General features: G+C 31.0%; 1 protein-coding gene across 1 annotated transcript in view; it reads right to left on the bottom strand.

Annotated features, from left to right (window-relative positions):
- Window positions 1–2993: 2993 nt before the first annotated feature.
- The window catches only part of LOC148605662 (dachshund homolog 1-like), a 62649-nt gene continuing 43464 nt past the window's right edge, over window positions 2994–22178 (bottom strand). Inside the window, exons 7-11 of the mRNA XM_088548884.1 lie at window positions 15540–15755; window positions 7356–7439; window positions 6382–6534; window positions 5374–5442; window positions 2994–4436 (exon numbers count right to left, since the gene is read on the bottom strand). Coding sequence (XP_088405010.1) covers window positions 4327–4436; window positions 5374–5442; window positions 6382–6534; window positions 7356–7439; window positions 15540–15755 — 632 coding nt within the window. The 3' untranslated portion in view covers window positions 2994–4326. The remainder of the gene's footprint in view (window positions 4437–5373; window positions 5443–6381; window positions 6535–7355; window positions 7440–15539; window positions 15756–22178) is intronic.

The raw sequence follows: 22178 nt of genomic DNA, 5'->3' as shown, positions 1-22178 counted from the left end.
AGTTATCTGAGAAATCGCAAATTTATGTGACTAAATGTTGGATCATATGAAAAATAATCCCTATATAGTTAATTTATATGCTTAAAGTGTAATAATTATTCAAAATTATCATGTGAGGAATCAGAAATTTCAACTTGTGTAATTTTACAATAAATCTAAATGAAAAGAAATATAGAATGTAATGAGAGACAACTCTTTCATGGAGTCATCTTAACATGACAGTTACTAAGTTTCTAATTATGGAAATCTTGTACGAAATGCAGACGAGAAATCGTAAAAATTATAATTTTTCTTTAATATGATGCCAAATGAGAATTGAAATATAATATGAATGGCATAAAATTTTAATTTCAATTGTAATGCTTTTGTCAGCCATTTTTACTGGTTTCAGATGTTTTTACAGATCATATCATTAAATATGATTTTTGTCATGATAAAAAGAATTTTAGACTCATTGCAAAATAATTTCATTTAAATCTTTTTATGTTAAATATTTTATTCATTGAGCTTAAGTTTTTATAGGTTAACTCCTTCTACCCACTCTTTATAAATAGGACAAAATTGAATTTTGTTTCTGTGGGTTTTAACCTTCGACGATGTTTTTTGTTCTTTATCACACGCGGGAATTTGATATCAATAACTGATGCCAAAGCGCCAGCAATATACAGATTTATGTAACGGATATATATCCGCCTGGATAACTATAGACACATGTACAGTAATATGATGGCCAAGATCGAAGCTGTCAATAATGGCGTGACGCCCTCGACCATTGGATTGCGACTTTAACAAAACTCGGTTTCCTTCTTGAAATAACCACGAAATTGCAATAAAGTTCGACTAACGGAACAAAATTAGAGAAAAAGAGGATCCATATAGCACTAACGGGATGTGTATTTCAGTCTTCACAAGAATAAAAGCAATTCACAACTGTTTCATTGCCTTTGCAATAAGTATACTTTAATTTATTAGATTTCATTTACTGACTGTCTTTCTTAATTGCCCGATTCTGGTATACAAACATTAAAATTGTCCCCTTTTTAAATCATCCGAAGCGGGTCGGAGATGCAGGTGGGCCAACATAAAAGTGGCGAACGCACCAATCGACCCTAGGCACGTGTTTCTGGTTCTACCTGTTAATTGCATTGTATTTGTTTCTTTTGTTTCACCATTAAATGTTTAATAGTGAATGAACAGACAAAATTGAAATATATCTTTGAAATGAACAAGAAACATGCTATAGAAAAGTACGCCGTACTTTGAAACTGGAGTCTAATTGGTTTTATGTGCCAAAATACAAAGGAATGCACCCCAATAAAAAGTATTTTGTTATTTTGTCATTAATCCTATTTTTGCCAACTTAACATTTTTTATTTGAGCATTGCAAATGTAATTTCTCCTAACAGTGATCTGCAGTGCTTTGATAACTAATCACACCTGACGCAGAAACCTTGTTTCTGTTTGCAGATTGTTCAGAAAGCTCAGAACAGGCTACAAACCAGAGAAACAGAAAATGTGGTATCATCTGTGCGATTTTGGCGGTGCTCCTAAAATGAAAGGAGGTATACCTACATGCAAAATAATGCATACACAAACATATGTTATTAAAAGCGGTGACATAGCCAAGATTTGGCCTATTTAATATATTTTAAAAAGGCGCTTTCTGAAAAGGGAACTAACCAAGTTGCATTTACATATTTTCATGGGGATTTTTTTTTTTTTTGCGGATTGTCATATGGACAAATTTGCAAATTATATTACTCAGTGCAGTGGAATAAAAATAAAATTTGTTATTTTATCAGAAATTATTATATTCTGTCCAGAAACAAAGTTTCGGGGTATATAGGCTATTTTCCAAACGCCTTTATCGCAACTTATCCCGAAAGGATTAATTATAAATATATGCAATTACGTAAATGCACCTTTTTTAGATGTCTACGAAGAGTTGATAGTTCAAATAAATCTCTATTTTGGAGCGTCTCGAAACATCACTGAGTATGAGATGAAATTGTATTGAAAAGTTAGGCATCAAAAGTTGATGTATGTGAAGGAGGTAGGTAATCAAGGGGAGATCATTCCACTTATTTTTTGTTAATGTTCACATCTGGTAAGTGCATCTACGATGCATGCTCCTAAATTATTCAACAGATTTCAATCAAATTCAATAACAAGTTTAGACATCAAATCTGACAGTAAATTTCGACAAAAACTGTTAATTGGGGAGATAATCAAACTTAAGGTTTTACTTAATCATATTCCACAAGTATAACTCATATGTATGTATGTGTAAGTCTTAAGACATGTTAGTACCTGTAAAAGTCTTAAGATGTGCATGTTTATGTAAGTCTTACATATGAATGCATGTGTAAATTCTTCAGAGGTGTTTGTATGTGTGAAAGTCTTAAGATGAGTATTTGTGTGTTATAGTCCTAAGATGTTTATGCCAGTATAAAAGTTTATAGGCATGTATGAACATGAGAATGTCTGAAGATGTGCATGCATGTGTACAAGTCATAAGATGCATATGGATGTGTAAATGTCTTGAGATATGCATGTGTAAAAGTCTTACAATGTGTACTATGTATGTGTAAAAGTCCTAAGATGTGTATGTATGTGTTAGTCATAAAATGTGTATGGATGGGCAAGTCTTAAAATGTGTATGGATGTGAAAGTCTTAAGATGTGTATGCATGTGTAAAAGTCTTGGAAATGTATGGATGTATAAAAGTCTTAAGTTATGTATGGATGTGTAGGTCTTAAGACATGTATGCATGTGTAAAAGTCTTAAGATGTGCATGGATGTGTAAATTTCTTAAGATGTGCATGGATGTGTAAATGTCTATAGATGTGTATGGATGTGTAAAAGTCTAAAGATGTGCATGGTTGTAAAAAAGTCTTTAAGATGTGTATGGATGTGTAAATTTGGATTATCAAAGGCAAGCATACATTTGATTTGTAAAAGAATATTTTTAAAAACTGAAAAAAATTAAACTATTGTTTTATTTCAATTTTATTGGTTTATAATGAACAAATATGTGAGGAATGTGTACTTTCTGTACAAATAAATACACATACATATAATACCAGGAGTTATCTCCCTGCAACACATAAAGATTATAGCATCATCTCCCTTTTTACATTAAAACTACGTTTTTGTCAAACTTGACTTGCTTTTATCAACAAGATATTTCTTGACTTTAAAATCTGATGTTTCAAAGTGATATCACTGAAAAAAACTACAAACATCTAACATACTGTGTGGATAGCAGGCAGACAAACATATGATTTGTATTTAAAATGCCCTTATCAAAATAAAAGAAAACTTAAATTAAAAAAAAATGATATTGATGTTAGTTTCTAAGAACTTCTGTTGTCACTAAGCACCTTATATCTAAACACCATATTGCACTATAGTTTAACTGTTATTTACAGCATATAAAAGCTACTTCTAAGAGTAAAAAAAACCTTTATCATGATTATAATCTTATCTTTTCCTGCATATAAAACTAATCATATTTTGGTACCATTAAAGGCCATCAAGAATCATTTCTAAACAAAAATTTATTATGATACAGTAAATGGTGAAATTTTATATTTATATATGCAAAGCCTTTTCTTTTTAATTTCCAAAAACATCAAGTCATAGGGAGTACCAGTAAAATGAATACCATGCTTATTTTCAATATCAATGAATGGTATATTCTTAAATTCAAATATATTCCAAAAACAGCAACTCAGAGGGAGCAATATAGACACCACATTTATTTTCAATATCAATAACTGATATAAGTATAATTAAATTATCTTACAATAGATCTTGTAATACATAATAAAACTGACATATAATTAACTTGTACACAACAACAAATTTTGCTCTTATTTTTCTGCTCATACTTAAAGGGAACTAAACAATGCCGAACCTGGGGTAAACACTGGCCTTCAAATTTTTATTTGAACCCCTTTAAGACTTATTGCTTTAAATATATACAAGAATCCTTTCAATAATTGTCTATATGGCATATTTGTTGAAACTTCACATGTTTATGACCATCTCAACTGTTATTTGCCAATTAAAGACTGATTGCTGAGTTATAATTATTCAGCATGAATGTTCCCAGTCTGTAATCTTCATACACTAAATCTTAATCTGTATATATTTACATCTCAACCATGTGAGGGTCAATAACCAGGACAACATGCATAAACACATTATCAATATGTTCAGCACACATTCAACAACCTTTCACCAGATAATGTCTTTTTTTTCTACTGGTTACTTAATAGAATTTTATAACAGCACCAAAAGTCACTGCTAATAGGTATACAGTCATTGCACTTCTGCACTCTTCACCATTGGGAGGTAAGGGTAGCGGTTTGGGTTGTTGCTATGAGACAGGAAATTTTCAAATAATGGTCTTGAACTTCTTTCTGGTGATTCTGAAATAAGAGAATTATAAAAGCTATAATCTACATGACAAGACAATTTTACATTAAAAAAGTAATAAGCAACTCATGGCCGAATGTCCCCGCCATCGACAAAATGCAAAAGTCCCACAACTCCTGTAAAATTTGTCAAATTGACATGGAGGCAAAATATGATCAACAATAAGTAGTGACTTACAATCCTACAAAATTTGAACACAATCTGTCATGCAGTCTTTGAGGCATTGTGTACTCAAGTGTGGCTGGACACCTTCATGCAAACATAGAAGGACACCTGTATTTATATGTCCTCTTCCATAAACAACTGTTTAAAATGTGATGTTTAACTAATCAACCACCTGAATAATCTTGTACAAACTGACACCAAAATATTTCTAAATTTAGTATAAACTGACACCAGAATATTCCTGTATCTAGAACAAGTATAAACTGACATCTCAATATTCCTGTGTCCAGAACAATTATAAACTGACACCAGAATATTCCTGTGTCCAGAACAGGTATAAGCTGACACCAAAATATTTGCATGTGCAGAACAAGTATAAACTGACACCAGAATATTCCTGTGTCCAGAACAAGTATAAACTGACACTAGAATATTTGCATGTGCAGAACGAGTATAAACTGACACCAGAATATTCCCATGTCTAGAACAAGTATAAACTGACACCAGAATATTCCCATGTCCAGAACAAATATAAACTGACATCTGATTATTCTTGTATGCATTAATAGTTGACATTCTTGGTTGGTCCTTCATCTGGACTTTAACTTGTCTGAATATGTGTATTAAAATCAAGATTCCAATATTCTGTCTCATCTGACATCATTTTCTGACCCAAAGATGCAATGGAATAGACAGGTACCTCTCTACAATGACACCTGTCTAAACCCTACAAAGGGAGCGTTACAAGTGTATCAATACAACTACCTGTCACATGCTTTGCTTCTGAATCTGAGTTACTACTTTCTTTGTCTGTTTCTCTGTCAACTGGGGATTCTGTAAAGCAGAAAAGGGGTTTTTAGCTACATGTAACTGGTATTGGTGAGAAGATGTAAATAGAAAACAAAAATGTCGATTAGGTACAATAAAATTTTACATACTACAAACTAAGAAATTTTTGTGCTTTTTTTTCTTGTTGTTTTTGCAACCATTCTATTTTTGTATAAATTTAAATTTGCTATCATTCCTCAAATCATTTTATGAAGTTCTTTTAGAAGAAAATATTCATGAAAGTAAAATTTAGCTTTAAAGGTTTAACCACAGCAATAGCCACCATAAAACTGGTGCAAAATTTTCATTGATTACAATAACTGTTCTATTCAGTCACTGCTTTTAAGATCTTTCAACACTCTGGTGTTCATGTTGTTGTTGTTTGTTGGGGTTCAATGCCCAAGCAGCAATATTTCAGCTATATTCAGACGATGAACATGAAATGGATGAAAAAATGAACATGAAATGAATAAAAAGGGATGGGACACAAGGACAATGGGGTCGACAAATTTTGATTGCCACTGGAAATAGGGAGAGGTGGGTAGGGTCGGGCAATTTAGCTTCCTGTGGCGGAGCCCTATGGTTCCTACTCCGGGAAAATACCACAGTAAGGTTCTTTAATGTGCAAGGAACGTGGCATCTTTCCCCAACACCACTATGGTTTGCGGTCAGGTTTTCCGTATTATAGCCTGACAACCCCAGCATGTAACATGCCAGGGGTACCCCATTCCACCACCTGGGGCACACATCCCAGTTGCTCTGTGGGCAGAGTGCCCTAGCCCCCGGCTATGGTTCTGAGCACTATTTAGTCGCCTTTTACGACAAGCTTAGCGCTGCTGCAGGCCTATTCTTTTAACACCCAGACCTGCACGGGTAATCAGGGGCTGATGTGATAAAAAATCACAAATTGAGATTATTGCAAGAAAATTTTTGACAATAACCTACCATTGCCATTACAATTTTTGATAGACTGTGGACTAGCTGACCCTCTCTCCTGCACCTCTTTCACTACCTCTGATGACAATGGATTCTTTTCAAATTTCTCCTGGAACTTTTTTCTTATTCTTCTTTCCTTCTTCAGCCTCCTGATCATCATGCCTACAATAGGTACCAAAAAAAACCATTATGCTGATTTCTGGTAAGTGAGTTTCCACTTTTTATCAGGTAAGACCCATATTAAGAAGATAAAGATTAAATTTGAGTTTGCTGAATGCTTTAAACAAGGGCAAACCTGGGCTAAATTAACCCCTCAACTGAGGTGGAGGAAAATGGGGCAAATTGAATGTTCAAGAGGGGTAAAAGCAAAGTTGTCATGGAGATGTATATTGACATCACTTCAATGAAATTCTTGTGAGAAAATAGTAAATTGCTTCTTTTTGGTGAGAGTTATAAATTAAAATTATCTGATGACTCAACAATATAATCTGGCCAACATTTTACACTTGTCAGAATATACATGTATCTATGATCATATATATATGGAAATAAATTACATAATTCCTAAAGGCATTTTTATTCTTAACTAAGGGAAGTCAATAAATGGGACAGCTAGAAGAACAAACGTAAACTGGAAGAATTAACCTGACAAACTAACTTTGGTTGGGTTAGATAGGGTAAAATGTTTTTGTTTTGATAATAATGAGCTATATTACTGTACATAAAGTCTATTATAAGCCCACTTTTGTCCATTGTGAAGAATGCCAAAGTCTACTCCAGCTTATTTTACAGAATATATCTTGGTGATGAAAGAAATAAAAAAAAATTGAGCCAGACTTCTTTTTTAAGGAGTTTTTTTTATATATTTTAATATCTTAGTTTGCTTTAAATCTATAATAAATCTTTAAATTCTCAGCAAGGAACTGAATTTTTTTCCCAAAAGAGGGAGGAGTCCCCCCATATGGGCCTTTAGAATATCCTACCCTTGGATTTCTTTTCCTCCTCTAGTTGTTTCTCGACTCCTTCTCTCATCTCTCGTTCCCTCAACAGCTCCATTTTCAATTCAGCTGCAATTAAAATTATTAAATTATATATTCCCCAGACAAAATAAAAGGGAATATGACAAAAAATAATGATTGCATAGATAAAAACTATAGCTTAATCATAAAGATTCAGTAAAAAAAAAAAGGAAAATAAAAAGTTTTGGATCCAGGGAATCGGACCCCACTCCCCCCCTTTTAATAAGTTTTGTTTATTAAATGCAAGAATTTATCTAGAATCTCTAGATCTGCCAATGACAAATTATTTAGTCTGTAGCACTGGATAAACTCTTAGCTGAACAACCACAGCAATAGCATCATGAAGTAAGTTATTTAAACTGTGAAAAGAATTATCATCTGAAATAGTAAGAACTGACATGAAACTAAGGAAATTAATATTCTAAATACATTGGAATAAATATCATAAAAGAATCACAGACAATACAAGTCTCTTCACAATGACATTCATAAATCAAGATTACAGACAATGGAGAAATGACTTGTGTCAAAAATACACACAAAAATATGATTTGTGCATTCATATCAGTCTGTGAATTCATAACTCGTAACGGAGATCATAGAAATGGAAATGTCATCGTAAATTCCGCAAATCTTCGTAATGCTGCAACATCAATCTCCTCATTATTTCCCTATTACGCTATTATATTTACAAATCCGAATATTTATTTTTCCGTCTGCTGACTAGGAATATTTCTAATTCCTTATGTTGCTAGATTTAATATACAAATCTCCTGTATTTATTTCTTTGTCATTTTTGGATCTGTGGATTTGTTTCAATGATGTGTCCTTACTAATGAAGTTACCATTTATTATTTGTTATGCAAATAAAATGATACTTGACATCAAGAACTATTCATTATTCCAGAAAGTTAAAACTGTGGTACACATTCATTCATTTCAATGCTGTTAACCTATTTATTTTCATATTGTACTACTAATTTGACGTACAATTTTTTTTCCATTTCAAGAAACAATTCAAACATCTGAATGTTTCTAATTTCAGTTTCAAAACAAGAAGATCTACCTATCAAAAACAGTATATATCCAACAGAAAATCCCAATTCAAATAGTTTTCTATTATTTAGGCCTATTTGAGCACACTATAGAACAAATCATAGCACAAAGTTAAAATTATCTCCCTTACTAAATACATACATAACAGTGAAACCTCCATAATCTGGCACTTTATTAATTGCAAAATTGTCCTTCACAAAAAAAAATTGTAAGTTTAAATTCAGTCATAAGTTAAGTTGTCATTATGGAAAATAGTTTTTGTGGCATCATAACTAATGGACATGACTTTTGTAAGCAACTCAGCGGGTGTTTCTAGAAAAGCAGAGGACACTTACCCTACTGGTGCACCTGGTCCATGCTCCCAGTTTTCAGTGGAGTCCGAGTTGTTCATTTACTTTTATTACTTAGTATATATCATTTTAGTTACTTTATGTTCTTAGTTGTGTTTGTCTGTTTTCCATGTCTGGTCTTTGTCCCTGGATTACATTCTTTTCATTTCTGCTAGAATCTTGGTTCCTTTGATTACTCTTGTACAACAACCATGTAGGAAGTATACAAACATTCTGGGTTTTAATTCATCAGGAAAGCAATGCTTGTGTAAATATTCTTTTTATGAAAAAAAATATTTAAAAAAAGCTAGAAAATTGTTAAAAATAAGTCTTTGCACTAAAATCCATATGCACTTCAACAAGTTTACAAGGAAATGTCACCAAAGAAACCTCTTTTTCTAATTCCTTATTGCAGTATAGTACCATGTTAATTATCATCTATAGCGTAAGATTACGAAAATTCATTTGATTGGAGACATCAATCGTAAAGACACGTCCATTTTATTTCCCTTTGACAAATAGCACTGAATAAAACTGGCCATTCATAGAGCATAAAAACCCAATGGAACACGAGGACTATCAAGACGAAGATGAGAAACAAGATGAGAATTGACATAAAGATCGGTATAAAATTATTTTATTTTAGTCTGATGTTAAAAAAGCTAATGGGATTTCGTCTGTATTAAAAAGTAATTAGAAATAAAAGCTCTGACCTATCATCCTTATAGTATAGAAGTCATTATTCCATTTGAATATCACCAAAGTTTCAGAATTGAACAGACATTTTTTTTTGTTCAGAGTAGATAAGATATTCTGACCACATATGCTAAAAGACAATTTGACTCATTAAACTGCATTAAAACTTTTTTTCTCTACTTTTTTTACTTTTTATTCAATACAAACATTTTTGTTACTATAGTCCATTTCTTAATTCACATCTTACAGTCTATTTCAAAGTTCTTTGCATTTTTCTACTTAAATTGTGGTCAAATTTTGCTGGTATATTTAAGGACTCAAGTCATAGAACCATATAATGTGGCTACTTAATCCTAATACATGTTTAAATTCTCAAATTTTACAAAAAAGGAACAGTAAATTTCCGGCTTTTACTGTCATTGAAGAAATTATTAAATATTTCATTTCCTAAACACTGACTGGATTTGTGATGCACAACAAATAAAACCATCAACCTACGATCTTCAAGCTGAGATATCACAATGGTTTCCATGCTATAAGCCTATTATTAAAATAACACAAGAAGTCCATAGAGATTTGTCCCTTTAATTTCCATTTAGCCAAAGACAAAACTATTACTGTGCTACAGTATTAAATCATTAGAACGATTGCCTTTTCATTTACATTTCTAATAGGAAAGTATATGATTGTTAAATACGAGATGATACGGCGTAATTATTTTACCGAATTATTCCATAAAGTGTCGTGCATCCTGCCAAAGTCAAAATCATCAAAATAGGAAACCATTCTTATATTACCAGTGTGGTTCACATACGGATGTTAGCCAGAAATGAAATCTCTAGTGCCATTATCAAATCCATTACCTGAAAATACTAATTATTATTTTTTTTCATGATTCCAAGTTAAATAGGGGTTTAATTTGAAATAATGGTTGTGTAAGGAAGTTTGTTCTCTCCAGGGAGATTCTTGCAAATGAATGAAAATATTGTCAATCACCATTGATCATATTTAATCTTAGGATGACATTTGAATTCCATTAAAAAATGATAATTTTTTTCACATTGTTTTTGTTGTTCAGGTTCTGAAGATTTCAAATACAATCATCAGTCATTCTTTCCTTTATAGAGTGATAGGGGTATCCGATGTCCTTCCGTCTGTACTTCCTTCCTCCCATTACACATAGGGGTCCCCATCTCTTATCATTTACTCCTCCAACACCGCTGAATGACATTAAACAAAACTTTCACAGAATCTGTATTATATATTCCCATTGTGAACCTCCTACTACACAATCTTTGCCCAAAACCCTTGAAGAACTAATGTCATGTACACAATCTTTGCCAAAAACCCTTGAAGAACTAATGTCATGTACACAATCTTTGCCCAAAACCCCTAAAGAATTAATGTCATGTATAAAATGCTTTAATGAACTACTGTCCTGTATACATATCTTTGCCCAAAACCCCTAAAGATCTAATGTTATGTAAAAACCCTTAAAGAAATAATGTCATGTATAAATCTTTGCCCAAATCCCTTAAAGAACTATCAATATTTACAACCAATTAGCATCAAAATGATGTAATTTCACATCATTATTTCCCCATGCTAGCTTTGAGAGAATGTTAACCTCACCTTACTAGCTTTAAGATGATGTTAACCTCACCTTACTAGCTTTAAGATGATGTTAACCTCACCTTACTAGCTTTAAGATGATGTTAATATCACCATATCAGCTGTTAGGTGATGTTAATATCACCATACTAGCTGTTAGGTGATGTTAATATCACCATATCAGCTGTTAGGTGATGTTAATATCACCATACTAGCTGTTAGGTGATGTTAATATCACCATATCAGCTGTTAGATGATGTTAATATCACCATATTAACTTTGAGAGAATGTAAACCTCACCATACTAGCTTTGAGAGGATGCTAATTTCATGACATTTATTTCACCATTTTGGCTTTGAGAAGATGCTGATTTTATGACATTAATTTCTTCATTTGAGCTTTTGAGAGATTATTAGCTAAACAACGTTTTTTTTTTCATAAAAAAGCTTTCCTCAATGGATGTTAATTTGACTTAAAGTTTATGATATCGTTTTTTTTCATCTCCCCATGAAAATATGATAACTGGGAAGACAGACACTGACTCTTCCCATTAAGGCTTATGACCACCCAGTGTTATTTTTTACTTCCAATCAATTAAATTAATTTCTCTTTTTATAAATTCATTCTATTTTGAAAGGAAAGTTATTTTTGAAGTAAACATGTTTTTGTCAAGCAAATCTTGAAATTCATCACCAACTCGTAAATCATTTTTGACTACTATAATATACATTTTGTTCAAATAAATTAAATGCTCAAATTTCATCTAAATATATTCTGAAATAAATATGATAGTAATAAAAATATAAAACTTATTGAGAATTTGTGACTTCAACAATTGAGAAAATGTAAGGTTCCTAAATTATGCAAATGAGTAGATAAAAATAACAGTGAACAGCAGGACTTCTCAATAAATTCTCATTTTTATTTCTTAATGCTACGCTGAGCATGAAACAAATATAAAATTGAAATTGATGACACGTTACAAAACTCGAGCCAAAATTATTTTATTTTAATGTGAATTTAAATTAGCATATAATTTATTGAGGGGAGATCAAAATAAAAGTTAATAAAATTAGTTTTTTATCATTTCGCAGTCTGGAGTACATAAATGTATTCGAAATGGTTTTATTTGAAAGTAAAATATTTCCAACAATTTAAATCATTGAAATTCGCTTAGCATAAAACTTAATGGAAATCCAAAACCATAAAAGAAACTTGTCTTCCTATTATTTACTGCACAAAGTGCATCTAAATAACTTTCTCCACATACATCAATGAAATAAAAAAAAAGTGCAAATCATCTGCAAATCTATATGCACTCAGTTTGAAACATAAATGCTTTATGAAATACTGTATTCTGATATTGGTATTCTTGTAATATGAAATTTTTTTTTACTATTTTGTTCACATGTTTGCTTGATATTTATTTTACATATTATCTAAACTTATCATGAACCTTGGTTTAAGGGAGATATTTGTGATGGCCAAGGAAAAATCAGCCAAAAATGAGAACTTTCAACTGAGACAAGATCCATGAAATACATTTTACCCAAAGTTTTATATTTATGAGAGAGTTTTTGTCAGTCAACAAATAAAAAATTTACTAATTCAAAATGAAATGATGGAAAATAAACTGTAATGTATACCGTCTTTCTAAATTCCTAGTAATTTATTGTTTCAGCATAAATTTTCAAGGTGTACTAATATTCACTATTTTTGCAGTGAACATGCATGTAAGTGGAAAAAAATTTACTTTTTACATTATACATTATATTACATGTTATCATTTTTTGAAACTGTACAAATTGTTTCCAGCAAATATGTTTGCTAGACAAAATATGCTAAGTTAACAGCTTTACAACACTAAAAATCATTGCAACTTTATTGGGAAAGAGTAATCAAGGGAACCAAGGTTATAGCAGTAATCAAAAGAATGTAATCCAGGGACAAAGACCAGACATGGAAAACAGAAGTACACAACAAAGAACATAAAGTAACTAAAATCATACATACAAAGTAACAAAAGGGAGCTGTCCTTTCGCAAAAAAATTACTCTGATTGGACAAATTGGTAATATCTAATCCCCATTTTACATGGCTACATATCAACTAAATCAATATCTCAGTGCACTGAATTTCAATTAATTTTGTGTCTGCATGTTAATTAGAAGGATCTGTATTTAATTTCGATGTCCTTTTAAAGCCTTTTCTACCCTTTAATGCTCAGTATTTTTTCCCATTGCTTATGAGGAGAAAAAGGAAACAGGCTTCATTTCATATTCAATTGCAATGTTGGATGAAATAAATGAAAGTGAAAAGGTTTTAATGAAAGAAACGGAAAAGAGCTAATCATTAATCCCTAAATCTATGATACCAAATCAAATTACGGCTAATTACGATACGAAAAATAAATTAAATCCACAAATACAAGTCTAACATCCCAAAATTCTCTTTGATGTCGATGGTAGTACTTAGAATGACAATCGAATAATTTCACAGATTCCGAACATTCCCAAACCATCAATTAAATTTTGCAACAGAAACTCATCAAATTTTACAGGTATGTTACTTAAATCAATGTCATTTCAATCATTAACTGAAATATCTTTAGAATAAAATGCACAACTTTACATAATTGCAAGAAATAATACTTTATCTGTATTTAATAAAGTCAGAGTGATTATGCAAATTAGATACCGCAAAACAATATTATAGACTTAGAATCGGACTGATGAAGTTAATGAAATTTAATCGTTAGAATTAAAATATTTACATATAAAGAAAACCCTGATTTATGAGGCATTTAACTCTTGAAGCTAATCTTATTCAAGTGTATAGCGATCGCGAATGTACCCAATGTTCTTTTTAAATATCAGTCTAGCGTCAAATTTTCCTACGACTGAATATTGGAAAATTAGAATCAGATTGCAAACGAATATACGATTCGCTGATAATACACAAGTTTCTTTTTGAACAAAAGTGGTACAATTTGGATGAATTGAAATGATACCACGGTGATTCAGTACTAACTCACTCAACCATGAAGAACAATCAGAAAAATAGTACTAATAGCCCCCATAACATACAATTTTTATGTTTCTTATACGCATTTTACTGCATTTTATGACATGTTCATTGAACACGTTTTTTACGGTTCAAGAAAAAGCAGTTCTCACAGAACAAAACAAATGCTATTGTAAACTATATGTTTGTAAAATTGCAATAACTTGAAGGAGAGTTAAGTATAGCATTTGGTAACATTATAAATTTAGCAGTGTATGCTCTCTATAATTTTTTATGCTAGGCTTGTGTCACAACAAATGGTGGTATTTAAAATGAAATGACCTTGGATGCATCAACTCATGACATCTGCACACCTGTACAATAAATGGGGCGAAAAATTTATAAAATTTTCATTAGGATCAATTTGTCATACATGTGGTATTAACTCTTGAAAAAAATGCAGAAAAACAATAAGCCTCTCTATAATTTTTTTTCCTGAATGTTTCTTTTAATTCTTCAATGATTACATTTTAATGTGGAGTACTTGGAGCAACAAAATTGAAGCTGCAATATCATCAAGCTTAGTTGTTAATTTAATTATTTCAAAATACAATTAATAATAATTTTTTCAGGGATTTATTTCACAAATATTAGGTGCACACAACAAAGCATCAATTTTTCTTGCTTACAATTTCCTTATAAAAAAAATTTCATGAATTTTAAAACCCTGGTATCCAATATATACATGCAGAAAATTAATATAATACTTTTTGTTATGCCAATTCAAACAAAAAATGATCATTGGTTTTGAACAAGGGTATCACGTGAGGATTTTATACAATAAAATTTTTCTCATGTTTACCAAATACTATAATTTGCCATTTAAAACCCAATTGCCAAAAAATGTGTAAATTTAATCGTTTGCACATCTCAAGTTAATCGGTGCAATTTCTTCATTTCTCGTTGATTCATTTCAAACAAATAAACAACATTCATTCATAATCTTATGGCAGAAAATTTGATAATAAACTGAAGCATGAAAATCCTGACCTTTGTCAAAATTATCCCACACCTACGCGATCAATGACTATCAACGTACGGTATGAATGATAGCAAGGGAGACAATTTCTTAGAACAACTTGCAAAAGAGTTACTAAAGCTGAAGGTCATTTTAAAAAGAGGTGCAATCTCAGGGGAGGGGTAGCAGATAAATGTAAGGCTGCATATAATGAGACAAACTGATTTTTTATAAGAAACCTAGTTATATTTGCATCTGACCCTTCAACCCTCACCTTTTTTATTTGAATATTGATAGGTCGGGTTGGGGTCAAAATTCTATGTTATACAAAAGTTAAGATTTTGCTGCAAAATAGAGCAGCATACTTCAGTACAACCTTTTCAAAGCATTTCTTGTTAAATACTTTTTGACATATTTTTGTGTTCCAAAAACTCACCTTTTTCATAACTGAGTTGTCTTTCATGATGACGTGCATTCTCTGCAGCCACTTTAAGTAAGCCTTGTATGTTGAGGAGTAATGTCTCTATCGATGATATTGATGCAGTCTCGCCATTTAGCAGAGGGTTAGAAAAGCTGCTGGGCTGTGTTGGTGTTTTATCTTCATTTTCACTGAGATGGCCAACTTCACTATCATCATGGCTGTTGTCAAGATCTGTGAAGATAAAATGATCAGTTCAAAAATATTATAATGATTTTTCTTATTACAAAAATTGCTCATAAATTGTTATTGCAATGATTTTCAGCTGTACTATTGAAATTTTGCAACATTATTTGAATTTTACTCAATATCGAAAATACCTGAAATGCATTTCTGCCCCAAAAACAAAAATAATCGATGTGGAGGATAATTTCTAAATTTTCGAAACAAGGATTTTTGTTTTCTGTTAACAAGAATTCAAAATTCAATATACAAATTGCAAAGAATTTGTAGGACATTTATAAGGAACAAATAAACTTTTCTAGGGGTAGGCAGGGACGATATTTTAAGGAGGTAGATCTAGGGTAAGGGACATAACTCTTGAAATCAGTGATCTGTTTGTATCAAATTCAATTTCACCAAAGCCTATCAAACTTTCTTCTGAAACAGAATGAAATTAATCCAAGTTACTTTGATGCTTACATGAGTTTTATGTGAAAAGTTGAATACGAATGTTCCAATGATTTGTAACAGTTGTGTCCCTAACCCTAAGTCTACCTCCTTAAATGCAAACTTCAAATGACCTCACTGCTACCAATTAATTCCTTGATTTCAAAAGATGTGTCCCGAATCTATATCATATTTCATGCCAAATAAAATTTCTTATTTATGGTTTTTCAATTTAAAATCAACAAAACTCAAAATCAACATAATATTATTCAAGATAGGATAAAAACCAGATTTCAAGAAATAAACTGCTGTTAAAAGTTTTCTTTACGACAAGTAACACTTGCAAATACATAAAAAGAAAATAATAAACACAAGTGCACAAATTAAGCTCTTGAATCAGAATAATAAAGCTCTGGTTTACAATTATTAATATTTTCAAGATATCTCAAGAAGGAGTACATAAACTAATCACACAAGTGTATAAGGACTTGTATACTTCGGCAAAGCGATATTGTTTAATGCAAAAAGATGGTTTTCAGCGTGATTTATGGATGGAAAGAACCGAGTAACTTTATAATGTATTACGAATATTAAGGAGGAATTGAGAAAAATAATTTTTACATGAGTATTTTTGTTTTTGAAAGTTGAAATTTTTGAGTAATAGTATGAAATTTTCGATAAACCATGAGTCATTAGCTCCTAGGAGGGAAAGAAAGGGTCTTTACTTCATTTTCTAAGTAGAGCTTAGTCATAAAATCTTATGTTTGGTCTTGGTGATCAGTGAGAGAGAAAGGGACGGTTTTTGTTTTTATAACCCTAAAAAGTGATGAGGGTGCTTTTATAGTTAGACATAGTGAAAAGGGAGTCACACCATTTAATCTTTGAAACAGTTTATGTGGGAGATTCTCCAAACCGACATTGTCTCCTGTGGGAGTTTTTTTTTACATAAAAGCAAATTGTTTATGTAAAAATTAAATTGTTAAATATTTTTCAAAGAAAATAAAGTAATTGTAACAAATAACCTCCCAAAAATCTTACATTTTGATGTAGGAGATTCTTAATTTTTCATTAATTTTGAGGGAGTTTACTCCCTAATGTGAGAGTGTCAACTGGTTTCTTGTTATTGTTTTATTGGTATCCCAATGAAATTGGTAATCGGACTCTCCTAAAATCAGGAAAGTTTCCATAATCAAGGAATAATTTGGTCTTCTTCACTACAACTTTGGTTGGAACAAACAAGAAAAAGTCAGAAAACATTTCTTTCTCAATTCAAGAATCATCAACACTTTATTTTCTTATAGATATAATGGTAAAACATTTCAGACTTTGAACCTGAAATTTTGTCTAGCTAGACCACAGCTAAATTTTTGGTTGGCAATATGTATAAATGTATAATTTTAGTAGCCCACACTTAATTTAAGGGATAACTTTTGAATGGGCCCCTGCTAATTTCAAACCCTTTTTATATCAAACCTGAGACAGATTGTAAGTAATGTTTAACATACCACTAAAATTTGAAGGGGGGAGGTGGATTTTAACAAATCATAAAATAATTACAACATGCAGAGATATATCCTTTGGAATCTGAAAGCTAAGCTATCTAACTTGATAAAATAAATTTGGAGTCATATCAATTTGTACCTTTTTTTCTCTTTTTACATAATACCCAGATGTTTTAACTTAGATCATAATTATAAAAATGAAAAATATAACAAAACGAATCAGAATAAAACATGTGCTGATTTATGACAACTTTTATGCATATGTTACATAATGATTACTTTCAAAATTTTTGCAACAAAACAATATGGAAGCAATATGATATAGAATTAATGTTTTCATCTCTCTAACTGACTTTTCCTTTTTCTTTTTTGTTTACGAATTCATTTGTCATTTATTTCTCAAGAAAAGATGAGGATTGATTCCAGTATCTTTGTAAAAACATCAATATACATGTATGTTGAACTTATTTTTTTTAAAGGTACTTATTTGAGGGTTGCTGTTTCTTAAAGTTAAAAAGGTCAAAATAAATAAATAGAGCGAGAAATAGAAATAGCCTTGAAGCAGAAAAAAAGTTTGTTTATGAAAGATTTTTTGCAGGACAATATAGGTGAACACATGAGTGAACTTGGTAATTTTTAAAAAACTACTAAAAAAAGAGTAAAAAAAAGAGGTTGGGGGGGGGGGAGTTAATATGATTTTTTTATTTATGTAAACAGATTTGTTTTAAAATAAGAAGCAAATAATAATACCACAACACTAGATATTTTATCCTGTGAAACCAGCATCTACTGCCTTTAACAAAGGAAAAGGGGCGATAAAGGCTCTCAAAGGCCTAAAATACTGGTACCACTTAAAATTATTTATAAAGTGTAGAAAGGTTTAATTGATAATTAGGAGACATGGATCCATCACAAATGCGAAAATAAAAATAGTTCTGACAAATCTTGCATTAAAAGAGCAAATAATTGCTTGAAGTTGACCAAAATTCACATATTCTGTCAATTTTGTACTTTTTGGTCACTTTCTGTTCATATTTTTGGCAGGAAAATGGTGTCCACAAACTAGAAACAAATTCATATTTAGTGAATACATTCATTATTCCAGAGTTTATCATTTGTTAAAACATGAAGTTTTTTCTTAGTTGTAGATGTATTTTTTTTGATGAAAATTTGTCTGAAACAAAAACTTACAGTTCTTAGCAGTTTTTGTTATATGAAGTAAAATTGAGGCATCATTAAAAAGACATCATTAAAATGAAATAATGCCACAAAACTTTCTTTTTTCCTAATATTTATAAATTTTACCACACAATGAACAATTTGTATATTACAACAAAGTTGATATTTTTAAGGTGATATTTATAGCCTAATGCCCCTACACCTTTGATTCCAACTTACACCCAAAGGACTGCTCCCTACTATTGTAAAAGGAAATCTTAAAATGACTGCTCACTATAGCAAACTTAAATTATGTCTGAAAAATTGTTCCAATCCATGCCACACTATCAGTATCCAACTTTCAAAAATGATTTGCTTCTATTCAGGCAAAATAACAGAGGTGTTCTATAATAATGTAAAGGGCTTGGAGATATATAATTTTCTGCTAAGATCATCCGTTAATTTTCTATTCCATTCGTTTCTAACACTATAAACCAATCAGGCATCATTATTCCCGGTATATCTTTCTTTTAACCAATTTACTTTTCCGATTATGAACTAAACAGCTCTATAACAAATGCACAAATCATTTTATTCATCTGAATGATTTTCCTATCAAATCGTCATCATAAACGTCGTCCCTCAAAGCACTTCGAGAAATCAACCGCGCGAAAATGACAGACCTTCTAATAACATGTCATAAATTTATTCTGTTAATTGTGGATTTATTAATTTGACGATCATGGCTTTTTCCTCGTTATCGATAATGTCTTTTACTATCTGTCGTGAATGATTGAATTTGCTAATATTACGCGACAATGGCAACGGAGTATCCTCAAGGAAGGAACATCATGGATTAGATTTACACTCCAGTAAAAGACAATCTACTCATTTCATTAGTTCTAACCATTTTACACCAGATTCTATAAAATTAGTTGTGATAAGGAAATGAAAAAGAACTCTAATGATGTAAAAACATATTTTTCTCCAAACTTAGGAGCACTTCTATTTAGAATGAGGAACTGCAGGGTTCTGATGTAAGAACAATTTTTCTCCAAACAATTTTATTTCTAACTGAATAACATAACTTCTTAAGTAAATTTAATGAAAAGAGATTAGGTATGAAACCTGCTTGACCACTGACAAAACCAGCCATCATATATCATATATCATTGTGAAATATCAGTGCTTTTTATAGAAAGAAATAATCAGCAAAATTTGACACAAACAAACAGATTTTACTTCATGAAAAAATAATGTTTTTTTGAAAATTAAAAATCAGCAGACCCAATAATCACCCATTAGATCTACACACAGACAGACAGACTGACAGCTTAATATACTAATTATTACTTAAAAGGTAAGTTTTTTTTAAATCATTACAAAAACAATGTCCTTAAAATATAAAAAGAATGAAAACCATCACAGCCTTTTTACCAAATTTTAAACAGAACTTTAATGCTAATCTCTCCATAAAATCAAAATAATCCATTCTGAAACATTGCCACATATCATAGCAAACCTAATGAAAGAAAATTATAAGTGAACAGGATAATAACAGGCAGTTTACAACTCAAATGTCGAGGCAGCAAGTACTCAACAAAATAAGTACAACATTTCTAAACTGGCGACTGATCGTTTAGGAGAAAATTAGAAAACGTGAGTTCCGTCTGTGAAAAACACATTAAAATTAGTAAATTCTCCTAACTTATTTTGTAACATTGAATTTTGTATAACGAAGATTTTATAAAGTAATTACAATCCAATTTCTTCAACTTCTGTTGAGAAATAAATATAATTTTGCTGTTCTAATGAGGAAAGCGTGGTCCAAAAGAGGATTTTAAGAACAAAACTGCTATCCTACTGAGTTCCCTCATTAGAAGATTTAAAACATGTCTTTTTATCTTGTGCCTGCTCATTTGTATCAAAGTGAGCCCAAATACTTTCTTCAGAGAAAGAACTGAATAAATACTCACTATGAACAGATAGAAATTAAAAAATAACAATTTGATAATACGAACATTAACAGCACATGCTGTTACAGTAGTCATACAGATGCAGAAAAATGCATGAGACTAATAATTAACAAATATTATTATATATATCTTGCCGTGTTCTAAGAATTTTACATGCAGAGATTTCAAATTTATAATTTGAATGTTTCAATAAAATAGTTTAAATGGAAACCATTCCATTTGGGTTATATTTGGCGACGAGTTATTTTGTTCAATCCTGCGGAGCGAGAAAATGACGGAACACAACATATAATGAGTATAAAGCACTCATCTGATTTAGAACCATTTTAAAAACTGCTTTCTTTTAATCAAATCTCGGTGATTTTTATAATTAGAGTTTTTGATCTAATAAGACTGTTGTCTTCTGTCAAAAAACACACTACTGTTTCTCTCGTTGGCGTTAAATATAGTGCACTTAAGAACCTTAGTTCGTTGAACTTGGCGATACTATAACTCAGTACTATTTTTCTGAGATTGCATCACAGTTCAGTTTAACATGCATAAGTCTTATTATGACTATCTTGGTCTGTCTCTTGTCATTTCCTGTTAATACTACAATTATTTGTTAGAAAAGTCTTGAGACTGGTACCACATAACTTAAAACTGAGGGCCCCATTCAATCTTTAAGTAGCACTCCAGCTAAGAATCATGCAAAATGTAATACATGATTGGAAAGCCTTCATATTTTTATTTTTTGGTATTTTATTTAAAATGCTTAAGTAAACAGAAAATATTATGTGGCTTTTCATAGAAACTGTTCTTAGGACATAAAAGTTATATAGACTGCACTGTAGAATTCAAAATTAAGTGAGGCAACTCTGTAAATGATACTAAAATATAATAGAAACTTTTGGATTTCCAATGTGGATTATCTCCTAAGAGCAGACAGGTTAGAATGAATAATTATATATTTCATCATATCGATCTATAAAGCAACTTTATGACAAAAATAAAAATATGTAGCCTTTTTGGGGGTGTATCACATAATACAGAATTTGCATGATTTTTACAAAGACTGCTACATAACATAAAGACAGACTAATATTGGAACACATGCTAAAACTAAAAAAAGTAGTGAAAGATGAACAAACTTGTACCAAACCTACAGTCTTTTGATAAATACCTCCTCAAGTTTAAACAAGTCTTTCTTTTTCCGTACCAGACCCTTCATATGGATCAAAGTTCATTTTTGATGAATAGCTTTCAACTAAAAACTGTTGATCATGGACTTCAATAACATTCTAGAACTTAATTATAGTGCTATCATTTCTTGCTCTGCTCTTGAAGCCTTCATTATACTTTTCTTCACTGCC

This window comes from Perna viridis, chromosome 10 (assembly GCF_037379345.1).
Source record: "Perna viridis isolate PV_CMFRI_1.1 ecotype Kerala chromosome 10, ASM3737934v1, whole genome shotgun sequence".
Lineage (NCBI taxonomy): Eukaryota > Metazoa > Mollusca > Bivalvia > Mytilida > Mytilidae > Perna > Perna viridis.
The sequence above is the reverse complement of the archived record's forward strand: the minus strand, read 5'-3'. Positions and strand labels throughout refer to the sequence as shown.